The following is a 13,953-nucleotide window of genomic DNA, read 5'->3' on the forward strand; positions in this document are numbered from 1 at the left end:
ATTTTAGCTTTTATTTTGACATAACTTCACACTTACAGAAACTATGAAAAAATAGTACAAAAGGTTACAGTATATACTTTACCCAGACTACTTATAGAATATTATTCTTTAATTGTTAGCCTTTATTGGCTGCAAGGTTATGTTTTATGACATGTGAGATAGAAAAATATTTAATAAATATTGGTGAAGTTTTCTTCTGGAAGTTTTCTTCATGAAGAACGGTCGGAGAATGGCTTTTGTGTCTTTGAATTCTTTATATTTTATAAACAATAGCTTTTTATACAATCCTCTGCATGCAGATGTATGTGTTTGGATTTAAACAATGTTCTGTGTATCCTTTAAAACTTGAGCCATAAACAGCACAGGTTCCATTCTGTACTTCAACCAATGTTAGTCTAGATTAGAGAGAAAGACAAATTACATTTATAACTTTATTAATGCAGGGATGTAAAAATGAAATAATATTTATTTAAATATAGGCATATAATACAAAATATAATGTTTATATATAATAACACATAAAATATAATATTTATATATAATTATATATAAAATATAATATTTTAAGACCATGCGTGGCCTTTCTTAATTCACAGATATGCAAAATATAGCCAACTCAGATAATAAAAGTAAAAATTGCATTTTCTTATAAATCATGTGCTACCATTTTTACACAGTGGAAATTAGTCAATTTAGAAATTCTGGGATCTCTTCATATGTGTACCTGAGAGAAATGAAAGCTTTAAAATGTTTTTTTAAACAAATATTTAGATTAGAAATGAATTCAGAATTTAATGTCATTTTTGTGAAAAATATACAATCTACAGATATATGCAATTTTACTTGGTAAGAAAATTTTTAAAAATTGTAAAATTTTCTAATATAAATATACACACATACATAAGTGTGTGTGTGTGTGTGTGTGTGTGTGTGTGTAAGCATTCTGCATAGAGATGATTATATGTGTATATATATTTTACTCTGCAATTGAGTATTTTATAATTATATGATTAATGTAATAAATAGCAATTTGTTTTCTTCCAGGAACAGATAAATTAGAAGGCTGAGGGAAAAATGATGATGCTACTTCAATATGAGGATGGTTTAGGTGATGGGCAACCAGTCCTTTTCTGAGCTACAGTGTTTCTTGAACAAATCTCAGGGGTCTGTGGAACCCAGGCAGATGGCAGATGGCCTCAGTGTGATCTGAGGCTTTTTGCAAATGGCCACAGGTTCAGCACTGGCACCAAATCTGAGTCTGCACTAACCTGGGGAGTGCCACTCATCTCACCCTGGTGACTTTCTGGGACCTTGCCTCACCCAACTCATGTACCACCCAAGACTCCTTCAGTTGCTGATTCTGTAGGCAGCCAGTAGGTGGCCTCCAACCTTGGGGAGCTCTGGACCCTTTGCTGAACTACTCCAGGCTCGATGTTTGTGGCAGCCAGCCTCGGTTTGCTGCGTGGCCTCTCCACACTTGCACAAGCAGAGACCAAACACAGATTGCTTTGTAGCTCCTACCAGGTAACCCCAGGCAGTCACAGGCAGCTGTTGACCAAGGGATCCCAGAACCAACACACTTGGAGGCTGGCATCAGACCACAACAGAACACTACCTCATTAGCACAAGTGATACACCTAAAGGGTGGTCTTAGCAGGTGCATGAGCCTGCTGGGACTAATCCCACTCTGTGGGGTCAGCCCCCACACTGCAGCTCATGCTCTGTTGGTGTAGCCAGTCCTCACAACCAATCCCACCCATTGATATGCCAACAGCAATTAAGGCTTAACTACAACAGGAGAGCACACACAACCCACCCCTGGAGCACCCAGAGCAGGTGACCAGGAAGACTCTGCTAGGACCAAGCAGGACACCTACTACATAAGGCGACCCAGCCAAGACTGGACATAGCAAATCTACCTAATACATAGAAATGAACAGAGAGGCAGCCAAAATGAAAAAAAAAAAAAAAAGAGAGAGAGAGAGAGAGAGAGAAACATGCCCCAAATAAAGGAACAGGAGAAAACTCCAGAAAAAGAACTAAATGAAATGGAGGCAAGCAACCTACCAGAAGCAGAGTTCAAAACTGGTTATGAGGATGCTCAGCGAACTTAGAGGAAGACTAGATGATCTCAGTTAGAACTTCGAAGAGAGATAGTAAGCAAAAAAAGGGACATAGAAACCATAAAAAAAGACCAGTTAGAAATGAAGGATACAATAATTGAAACAAAGAGTACACTAGAAGGAATCAACAATAGATTACATGAAGCAGAGGATCAAATTAGCAATTTGAAGATGAGGTAGCAGAAAACATCCAACTGAAACAGCAAAAATAAAAAAGAATTGAAAAAAGTGAGGAATGTTTAAGGGACCTCTGGGACAACATCAGCATACCAACATTCTCATCATAGGAGTACCAGAAGGAGAGACAGCAAGGGACTGAGAACTTTTTGAAGAAATAATGACAGAAAACTTCCATAATCTGATGAAAGAAATAGAGATACAAGTCTAGGAAGTACAGAGGATCCCAAACAAGATGAACCCAAACAGGTCTACACCAAGACATAATTAATCATAATTAATTATGATTAATACCAAATGTTAAAGACAAAGAGAGAATCCTAAAAGCAGCAAGAAAAAGGCAGCTAGTTACTTACAAGGGAGCCCCATAAGACTGTCAGCTGATTTCTCAAAAGAAACTTTGCAGGTCAGAATGGATTGGATGAAATATTCAAAGCGATGAAAAACAAGGACCTACAACGAAGACTACTAAACCCAGCAATGCTATCAATTAAAATTGAAGGTGAGATAAAAGTTTCCCAGACAGAAAAAAAGCTATAAAATCTCATCACCACTAAGCCAGTGTTACAAGAAATGTTTAAAAAGAATAAGGAGGGGAAAAAAACATAAATAACAATAATAAATGATAATAACTGTGTACTTAACAATAATTACAATGTAAATGGATTAAATGTACAATCAAAAGATATAGGGTAGCTGAATGGATAAGAAAACAAGACCCATGCATATGCTGTTTATAAGAGACCCACTTCAGATTGAAAGACACATACACAGACTGAAAGAGATGGAAAAAGATATTTCATACAAATGGAAATGAAAAAAAAATCATTTAAGTATTGGGGAACCAATACTTATATCAGACAAAATAGACCTTAAAACAAAGGCTATAATAAGAGGCAAGGATATTACATAATGATAAAGAGATCAATCCAACAAGAGGATATAACCCTGGTAAACATTTATGTACCCAACATAGGAACACCTAAATATATAAAGAAAATATTTACTGTCATAAAGGGAGAGATCAACAGTCATACAGTCATAGCTAAAACTTTAAAACCCCTTTGACATCAATGAACAGATCTTCCAGACAGAAAATCAACAAAGAAGCAATGGCCTTTAATGACACACTAGACCAGATGGATTTAACTGATATTTTTAGAGTATTTCACCTCAAAGAAGCAGAATATTCATTCTTCTCAAGTGCACATCGAACATTTCCTAAGGTAGACCACATGTTAGTCCATAAAACAAGTCTCAATAAATTTAAGAAGATTGAAATCATATCAAGCATCTGCTCTAACCACAATAAGATAAAACTAGAAATCAACCACAAGAAGAAAACTGAAAAATCCACAAACATTTCAAGGCTAAATAACATCCTACTAAATGATGAGTGGGTTAAAAAAGAATCAAGAAAAAATTCCCTTGAAACAAATGAAAATGAAAATACAACTAAAAAGTTATGGGACACAGCAAAAGCAGTCCCTTGAAACAAAAAAAAATGAAAATACAACAACTAAAAAGTTATGGGACACAGCAAAAGCAGTCCTAAGAAGAAAATTCATAGCAATACAGGTAAACCTCAAGAAACAAGAAAAATCTCAAATAAACTATCTAAACTTACACTTAAAGAAACTAGAAAAAGAATAGTAAACAAAGCCCAAAGTGAGCAGAAAGAAGGAAATAATAAATATCAGAGTGGAAATAAAAAAGAATCTAGGGAAACAATAAAAAAGATCGATGAAACCAAAAGATAAACAAAATTGATAAACCTTTAGCCAGATGCATCAAGAAAAAAAGAGAGAGGACCCAAATAAATAAAGCCAGAAATAAAAGATGGGAAGTGATAACTAACTCCACAGAAATACAAAGGATTATAAGAAAATACTGCAAGCAATTGTGTGCCAACCAATTGGACAATATGGGAGAAATAGATAAATTCCTAGAAAAGTACAATCTCCTAAGGCTGAGTCAAGAAGAAACAAAACCTGAACCAACCTATTACTATGAATAAAATTGAATCAGTAGTCAAAAAACTCCCAACAAACAAAAGTCCTGAACCAGATTGCTTCACAGGTGAATTTTACCAAACATTCAAAGAAAAATTAACACTTATTCTTCTCAAACTATTCCAAAAAGTTCAAGAGCAGGAAAGGCTCCCAAGCTCATTTTACGAGGCCACTATTACCCTGATTCCTAAACCAGACAAAGACATTACAGAAAAAGGAAATTATAAGCTGATATTTCTGATGAACATAGATGCAAAAATCCTCAACAAAATATTAGCAAATCGAATTCAGCAATACATTTAAAAAATACTTGATAGTGGGATTTATTCCTGGGATGCAAGTTTGGTTCAATATCTGCAAATCAATTAATGTGGTTCACCACATTAACAAACTAAAAGGTAAAAATCATATGATCAGATCAATAGATGCAGAAAAAGCATTTGAAAAAATCCAGCATCTATTTATGATAAAAACTCTCATCAAAATGCTAATAAAGGGAACATATCTCAACATAATGAAGGCCATATATGGCAAACCCACAGCTAACATAATACTCAATGGGGAAAAGCTAAAAGCATTTTCCTTAAGAGCAAGAACAAGACAATGATGTCTACTTTCACTACTTTTATTCAACATAGTATTGGAAGTCCTAGCAACAGCAATCAGATATGAAAAAGAAATAAAAAGCATCTAAATTGGAAAGGAAGAAGTAAAACTGTCATTATTTGCAGACGACATGACACTACATTGAAAGTACCCTAAAGATTCCACCAAAAACTGTTAGAAATGATCAATGAATTAAGTAAAGTAACAGGATACAAAATTAACATTCAGAAATCAGCTGCATTTTATACACCAATAATAAACTATCAGAAAGAGAAATTAAGAAAGCAATTCCAATAACAATTGCATCAAAACCAATAAAATACCTAGGCATAAATTAACCAAGGAGGTAAAAGACCTTTTCTTAGAAAACAATGTCATTGAAAAAAGAAATTGAAGAAGATACAAATAAATGAAAGCATATACCATGCTCATGGAAGAGAATTAACATCGTTAAAGCGCCCATATTACCCAAAGCAATCTATAAATTCAATGCAATCCCTATCAAAATACCAATGACATTTTTCACAGAACTAGAACAAATAATCCAGAAATTTATATGGAAATATAAAAGATCCTGAATAGCCACAACAATCTTGAGAATGAAGGATAAAGATGGAGGTATCGCACTACCTGATATTGTACTATACTATAAGGCTGTAGTAATCAGAACACAATGGTACTGGCACAAAAACAGACACATAGAACAGTGGAACAGAAGAGAGAGCCCAGAAATAAATCCACACCTATTTGGTCATTCAATCTATGGCAAAGGAGACACAAATAAACAATGGGGTAAATAGTCTATTTAATAAATGGTATTAGGAAAACTGGACAGAAACATCCAAAATAAAATAAAATAAAATAAAACTGGAATGCCATATTACACCATATACAGGAATAAACTTGAAAATGGATTAAAGACTTAAATGTAAGACCATAAAACTCCTAGAAGAAAACATGAACAGTAAATTCTCTGTTATTCCTCTTAGTAATATTTTTTTCTGATATATCCTCTCAGGCAAGGAAAACAAAATAAAAATAAAAGGGGTTACATCAAAATAAAAAGGTTTTGCACAGCAAAGGAAATCATCAACAAAACGAAAAGACAAACTACTGAATGAGAGAAAATATTTGCCAATGATACATCTGATAAGGGATTAATATCCAAAATTTATAAAGAACCCATACAATTCAACACTGAAAAAACCACACAAACATCCAATTAAAAAATGGGCAGAGGACCTGAATAAGCATTTCTCTGTTCCACTTCTAGATCTTTAGGTAAGGAAAGCCGATGTTTATACAAAGACTTGTATGCAAATTTTTATAGCAAATAATAGTCAAAAACCCAAATGCCCATCAATAGGTGAAAGGATAAACAAATTGAGCAACACTCATACATGGAATGCCTCTCAAGAATAAAAAGAAATTAACCCTTTTACATGCTATGAAGTGACTAATCTTAAAATAACTATACTGAGTAAAAGAGCCAGACATAAAAACAGTACATACTGTAGGACTCCATTTATATTAAATTCTATAAACTATAAACTAATCTATAATGAGAGAAAGCAGTCTAGTTGTCTGGAGACAAAAAGAGGTAGGTTAGGAGGGGCATGAAGGAGGGATTATGAAGATGCAAAGGGAAACTTTTGCAGGTGATAAATATGCTAATTATCTTGATGTCATTAATGGTCAAAATTTATCAAATTGTATACTTTAAATATGTGCACTTTATTGAACGTCAATTATATCTCTACAAATCTGGTAATAAGATCAAAAAAAGAATGTATGTGATACTTAACCTCTGTTTTAGACTCCTCATCTATAAAATGAGCATTATGTTAGACCTATCTTGTGCAGTACTTAGCACATAACAAACAATTAATATTACTCATTATTACTGGTATTGACTGTTCTGCTCCACGATCTACTAAATTTAATCTCTAAGAGTTTTTTGCTGAATCTATTAGCATATGGGAATGTCCTGGTATCGTGTGAAGGAAAATACGATAGTTAAGTGATCATAGGAATAGCTCAGGGACAAATCCACAAATAGAGACCTATTGGTATAGACTTACTGGTTGGGTGAGAGAATGGAACCATCTTCCCAATGCCAAGATCCATTTGTTGGATTTTGTACTAGTCCCATCCAATGATAGGACTTTACCAATTTAAAGAAATCCTGTTTGAAATCACAAATAAAGTCAGTACTCAAGTTTTAGTAACTACAAGGCCATAATCATTTAATCATTTATTTCCTGCACTTGGGGAAAATGCATTCTGTCCTCTAGCATAATTCCAACTTAAACAACACATACATAATACCTGTAATTGTTGTACTTTCTTATTTTTAATGCAGAATGATTCACGGTTGGTATATCTGAGACTTAGTGCTTCTATTATATTTCAGATTCATATTCATCCTAACATATGCTTTATACGTTAGAACTAAATATAGGAAGAGGAATTAAAACAGTACTTAACCTGGTCCTCTCTGCTGTATATCTTCAAGAGACTGGAATTTTGAGAAATACAAGAGGCTTGGCTCTGAGACCAGCTTTTGCTCTCATTAAAAAATTGGTAGCAGTTATTTCTATAACATATCCAGTTTTTAGGACATGGGCCACAGTAACTTTCTAGAAAGAGAGAATATATTATTAATTCTGCACATGTCTGAACATTATAGTAGATTTTGTTTAGACAAGTTAAATATCCTTTTTATTCTAACTCTAAAAGTCTAGATAATTAAGCCCTTTTGGTCATACCCAATGACATATCTCTATACCCTGTTAGATAGATAGATGATAGATAGATGATAGATAGATGATAGATAGATAGGTAGGTAGATAGACAGATAAATATACAGACTAAAACTATGTTCTCTACTTTTTACAAGTACTTTCTCATTGTAAAAAATAACATAAAATTTAAAAAGTTACAGTGAATCGTGGACAAGAATTAATTATCTTTTTACATACTTTCTTGTTAATGCCATTGGATACATGCCTAAACCCAAGTATACATAGATGCATGCAATTTGTGCTTCAAAATGTTAGAAAACTTTCACTTACCATTCAAAGAAATTGGAGTCGTTTGGTTGAATAATGCTATTAAAATAATCATAATTATTAGAAGGCTTTGTGTTGTTAGTAACATAGTCCATGAAAAAAAATTTAAAAATAGTTGACAAGTTTTTAGACTAATAGCGAAAATATAAGGACACTTAATTAATATTGCTAGCTTGTTTCTGTATTTCTGAATATTAATCAAAGTAATATAATACAATCGTTAGATCAACAATTCTGCTATCTACTTCTCTGTTATCACTTACAATTTATAACTATGGCGCTACATATTGTTACCATTATAATGAAACGAATTCCCATAGCTACAGCAATGGAACGGGCAAGGAAAACTGGAGAGTCTGTCAAAGAAAGAATGAGAAAATGAGAAAAAGACAAAGGTTCTGATATTTTCATATTTAACATAAAAGTTAGAGTGTTTTTATGTGGGGCTGATATCAGTGCTTTTTCCTTATTTTGCTCAAAACGGATAACATAGTTCTTTATAAATGATTAAAAAATAAGACTATAAAAATACAATATTCCTTTTTTATTCTCTATAAGTTCTACAGTTATCTCCTAGAATAAATTATGGTTATCATTTTTAAAAATTTTCAGAGATGCAATAATAAATATTCACAGTTCCCCCTTTTAAAAACACATATTTAAGAAACTATACAAAATATTCTATGATTTTTTCACTTAAGAAAATATCATGATTATTCTATATCATGTCATAAAGTTGTCAAATTTTTATAAATGGCTGCTTGTATTGTTTCATTGGTATATGAACAATATCTAATTACTGACAGACTTAATTGTTTAAATGCATATTAAATTGTTTCTTAGTTTTTACTATTAGAGATCATTATATAAATAACAATTCACACACATCTATGCATGTTTCTGAGTACCTCTCTAGGAGAAATTTCCTAAAGGGTAATTACTGATGCAAAGGGCATTTGCTTTTTAAATTTTTGTAATAATTGGAAATTTCAGTCCAAAGAAGCTATGCCAATTATGTAGTACAAGTTTAAGCTTAAAAGCCTAATTGTTCACATCTTCTGCGTTAAATATTAGTTGCATTTTAAGTGTATAAATCTGATAAGCAATATTATTTTTAAATTTAACTTTATTTTTCTTATTATGAATTAATTATGTTTTATTTTATTTCTTGAGACTGCTCTTATTTATATTAAGTAACTTTTTTCTCACTTTTTAGGTTGAGAATATTAGTTCATTTTTTGCCATATGTTTTGTAATATTCACCTCAGATATCATTTTTGTTTTAACTTTATAATTTCTATTATACTTTTGGGGTGCTGAAATGGAAAATGGTTGACTTCTTCTAACCATTATGCTTTTTTTGATATAAATAAAAATGTTTTTATTATTCTGAGTTTATGAAATAAGTTATGCCCTTATGTTATATGGTTTCCTTTTTCATTTGATCTCTTTGGTATTTGTGTATGTGTGTGTTTATGTGTCTGTAATGAGGTAGAAACTCAAATTTATAAAAATTTTTCATTTCCAAATGGACACTGAATATTTCTGTTATTTACTGAGCAAATCAGTATGTTCTCATTGATATAAAATACCATCTTTAGTATATAATACATTTCTGTATGTGTTCGAATTTATTCCTATATTTTTAATCTGTCTTTCCATTCAAACTATAAGTAAAATATCCTTACTTTTATAATATGCTTGAGTACTTACAGTGCTCATAATATTATATTACACTTCTTTTTCAGAATATTTTAGCTATCATTACACTTCATATATGCCTTAAGAACTTTAAAATGAGTGAAATCATATGTGAGATATAAAAACTGAAATTAACAAACAAACAAGACAAGCAAAAACTCATAGACACAGACAACAGTTTAGTGGTTACCAGAGGAAAACAAAGGAATGAAGAGATAGATAAGAATAAAAGAGATCAAACACATGGTGAAGTAGAAAATTTAACTTTGGGTGGTGAACACACAATGCAATGCACAGATGATGTATTATTGAATTGTACACTTGAAACCTATATAACTTTATTAACCAATGTTACCCCCCAATAAATTTTTTAAAAATAAAGGATAAAAAAAACTTTAAAATGAACTTTTTAAGAACCTGCCACTTTCAAAAGAATCACGTTAAATGTATAAATATAGTCAGATAATTTGATTTTAAAGAGATGTCTTTTATCCTTGAAAAATTCCTATTTCCATTATATATGTCTTATTCTGTGTTCACTAGTACAACTTTAAAGTAATAAATTTATTTCTAGTATGTTTTATTAAATTTATTGAGATGGCATTGGTTAATAAAATCATAGGTTTCAAGAGTACAATTAGATAATAGACATCTGTGTTTTGTATCATGTGTTCACCAAACAACGTTAAATTTCCTCCTGTCACCATGTATTTGACTTCCTTTACCCTTATCTACCTTCTCCTCCCTCCACTTTTCCTCTGGTAACCACTAAACTGTTGTCTGTTGTCTATGAGTTTTTGTTTGTTTGTCTTGTTCATTTGTTGCTTTAATTAAAAAGTTTATTTCTGATTTTTGGTCTTATAAACATGGTATTTTTCTTTCATCATTTTTTGTTTTTGTTTTTGTAGTTATTAAAACTATATCTTATTTTTACATCTTATTTTCAATCAAATCTACATATCGGTTTTTCTTATTGCTTGTAATATTTTGGGGTGAAGCTTTTGAATGTTTTTAAAATATTTTAAATCACATATTCTTGCTAATATTAATTTTGCCCTTTTATTCTTGTTTTTTTTCTAACTATGATGAAAATGCTGTTAGCACTTATCAATAAGCTTAATGACAGCATATGTCCTTAAGGCAGTATTTATATTTTAGAGGTTTTAAAATTAAGTTTTTGTAAATTAAGAATTTATATTGATTTTTATCCAAAACCTTTTAATATTATGTATATGATCTACAATCTTCTATTATTACATATGACACATATTCATTTCTATAATTAACTCTTGAAAGTGATACTATTTGGTAATCATTTATTTTTATTATAAATCATTTATAATATATAGGTGAGAGTAGTCTGTTATTTTTCTTTTAATGTAAGCTATTTTAGGCTACATTTTCTTTCTTTTAAATTTATTTATTTAAATTAGTTTCAAGTATACAGTACATTAGTTAGACATCTACATAGTTCATAAAATGATCCCCCCAATTGCTCCCTCCCTCCCCTGGCCCTCCACCTAGCTGTGCTCCCCATCCCCTTGACCAACTATCAACTTCCCAATCCACCTCCCCTCTGTCCATCACCAAATTGTCCATGATATTTGTGAGTCTGTTTTTGATTAGTTTGTTCTTTTTGTTCTTTAGATTCTGCATATAAGTGGAATCATGTGGTATTTATCTTTCTCTGTCTGACTTATTTCACTCAGCATAATAACCTCTAGATCCATTCGTGTAATTGCAAATGGTAGGATTTCATTTCTTTTAATGGCTGAGTGAGTGTCAGGCTCCATTTTCAATCATATTCTGCCTTGATGAAGGACAGAGAGCATGTCTTTTTCACTACACAGAAACAGTTTGTGATTAGCAATCAAGTCATTGTTTCTATACTTTTTAAAAATGTAACACTAAAGGATATTTTGAAATTCTTTTCTCTTGTTTTTCATTTTTATTTACTCCTTTTTAAAGTTAATTGTTCAGTATTCCCTTAGAAACTACTGTCTCAATTGTCATTAATATGATAATCATCATTTTTTAGGTTATGAAAAGATCCTAAACTCAAGAGATTCTGCTAATTTATTATATATTTCAATATTATATTAATCTCATTTCTGCTTCTTCATGAAGGTAAAATTAACTGAATATTTATGTTGATAATCACATAGTTTCCAATTTCCACCTCAAGATGTTAAACAGAGTATAGTACTTACGGTTTTCTCCAAACGTGTTTGTGATTAATGCAGGTCTTTTCTTTTGCGAGAGTACAAAAGTATCATGATTTGCAAGTTCAAATTTATAATTATGGGATTCATTCATCTCTGGAGAAAAACAGTTCAGGCCAATATGAGTCATGGCCTTCCTGCCACTTGGATCACAAATTTTTAAAATTTAACTTGCCATTTCTATCTTTTTCTTTTTAAAGTATAATAACAAGTTACTTTTGTTTTATATTATTTAATTATTATGATTTTTACACTTTGTAATATAAATGAAATTATATTTTTACAGCAAAATATTTTTAGCAAGATCCTGTGTACTATTAAAAAAAAGTTCATTCTTAATGTGTAATAAAATCTAACATTAAACAAAAGATACTGTATAATGAAAAAGACAGGGCCCTAGAAAGTTAGACACATCTTTAATTCAAAGAGCCACATTTACTCAGTTAATAACTTTAAAAATTTAAAAAAAGAAAAGAAAGGAAGGAAGGAAGGAAGGAAGGAAGGAAGGAAGGAAGGAAGGAAGGAAGGAAGGAAGGAAGGAAGGAAGGAAGGAAGGAAGGAAGGAAGGAAGGAAGGAAGGAAGGAAGGAAGGAAGGAAGGAAGGAAGGAAGGAAGGAAGGAAGGAAGGAAGGAAGGAAGGAAGGAAAGAAGGAAGGAAAAAAGGAAGGAAAAAAGGAAGGAAAGAGAGAAAGAAAGAAAGAAAGAAAGAAAGAAAGAGAAAGGAAGGAAGGAAGGAAGAAAGAAAAAGAAAGGAGAGATAGAGAAAGAGAAAGAGAGAAAGAAGAGGAAATAAAACAAAGGATATCAATCAATTATCAATACAACATGGTATGGGTATTTTAAAAAGTGAAATAAAATAATATGCACTTAGTATCAATTATGTCAATCACAAACTAAACACTTAGTAGAGTTTAGTGTGTCTAATTTTCTTTATAGTAAAGGACACACAAAGAATAAAAGCACAGTCTAAAACTTTAAGATAAAGACAAAGAATCTTGCCTCTGAACAAAACAAGTAAAAAATAATTTTGCTCTCCTCTTAAAATAGTAAAAATTACCAAGTATGTAAAAGTCTTTTATAAATGAAATGCTAATTTTAATTACTTTTTATATATATAATTAAACTAAGAAAAAACATTGTTTGTTCATACAATGTGTAATTTAATTTTTAAATATGTGAAAAGGGTTGGTATTATTTTATGAATGAGGAAATTGAATCTTAGAGGTAGCCAATATTACATTACTTATTTAATATAATGAGCCACATTTACTCAGTTAATAACTTTAAAAATTTAAAAAAAGAAAAGAAAGGAAGGAAGGAAGGAAGGAAATTACCAACTATGAGTAATTTATAACACTTTCAGTTTAAGAAATACTTTTAAAAATATTATTTTATTTGAATATTATAGAAATTCACTAAGATGAATATCACATGTTTTATATCTCTACTTTATAGAAAAGAAAACAACTGCATGGGGGCTGTGGATTACTCCTTATCTCAAAGCTAGAGACTGCAAAAAGTTTGATTAAAATTCAAATTTCAGATTCTGATGCTGTCACTATTCCAGGCTGCCTCAAATTGTGAGAGACTTTAGATAGTTAATGAAATAAGAGGGAAAAAAGCTTTCGAGGTTTTGAAAACTTGATTTAAAATATAACATGAACATAACATGAAATGAACATAAAATGAACATAAGTGAATAAGTGTAAATTGCTTTCCTGTGCCTTACATGCTTATATCAAATTCTGGCTACAGTAAAATTATACACAGGCCAAATTACACATTTATGTAGAAAGTACATACCCATGTTGTGATGAGCCCATCGATCTCGGATCAGCCCCATCATATAATTATGAATGTTTATCTACTCCAGAGATGAATTCAAAGTCTTCATTTTACAAAGGTTCCTAAAGAAAATAAATCATGTATTTATTTATTTTTTTGTTTTCTTTCCTTGTGGTGAGTTGACATATTTTGATTGAAAAAGTGAGAATCCAGAAAAATTTTCCCCATGCATGTATAAATAAGAAAAGAACGAAGA

At 31.2% G+C, this 13,953-nt stretch overlaps 1 protein-coding gene across 1 annotated transcript; it reads right to left on the minus strand.

Annotated features, from left to right (window-relative positions):
* Positions 1 to 231: 231 nt before the first annotated feature.
* LOC102886002 (NKG2-D type II integral membrane protein-like) lies at positions 232 to 12,042 on the minus strand. The gene is made up of 6 exons (XM_025047987.1): positions 11,901 to 12,042; positions 8,253 to 8,345; positions 7,993 to 8,028; positions 7,406 to 7,557; positions 7,000 to 7,103; positions 232 to 395 (listed from the first exon to the last, which is right to left on the minus strand). Exons 1-6 carry the CDS (start codon positions 12,040 to 12,042, stop codon positions 278 to 280), a joined length of 645 nt encoding a protein of 214 aa, XP_024903755.1. The 3' UTR covers positions 232 to 277.
* Between the last annotated feature and the right edge of the window lie 1,911 nt (positions 12,043 to 13,953).

Source organism: Pteropus alecto, unplaced genomic scaffold (genome assembly GCF_000325575.1).
Source record: "Pteropus alecto unplaced genomic scaffold, ASM32557v1 scaffold1115, whole genome shotgun sequence".
Classification (NCBI taxonomy): Eukaryota; Metazoa; Chordata; class Mammalia; order Chiroptera; family Pteropodidae; genus Pteropus; species Pteropus alecto.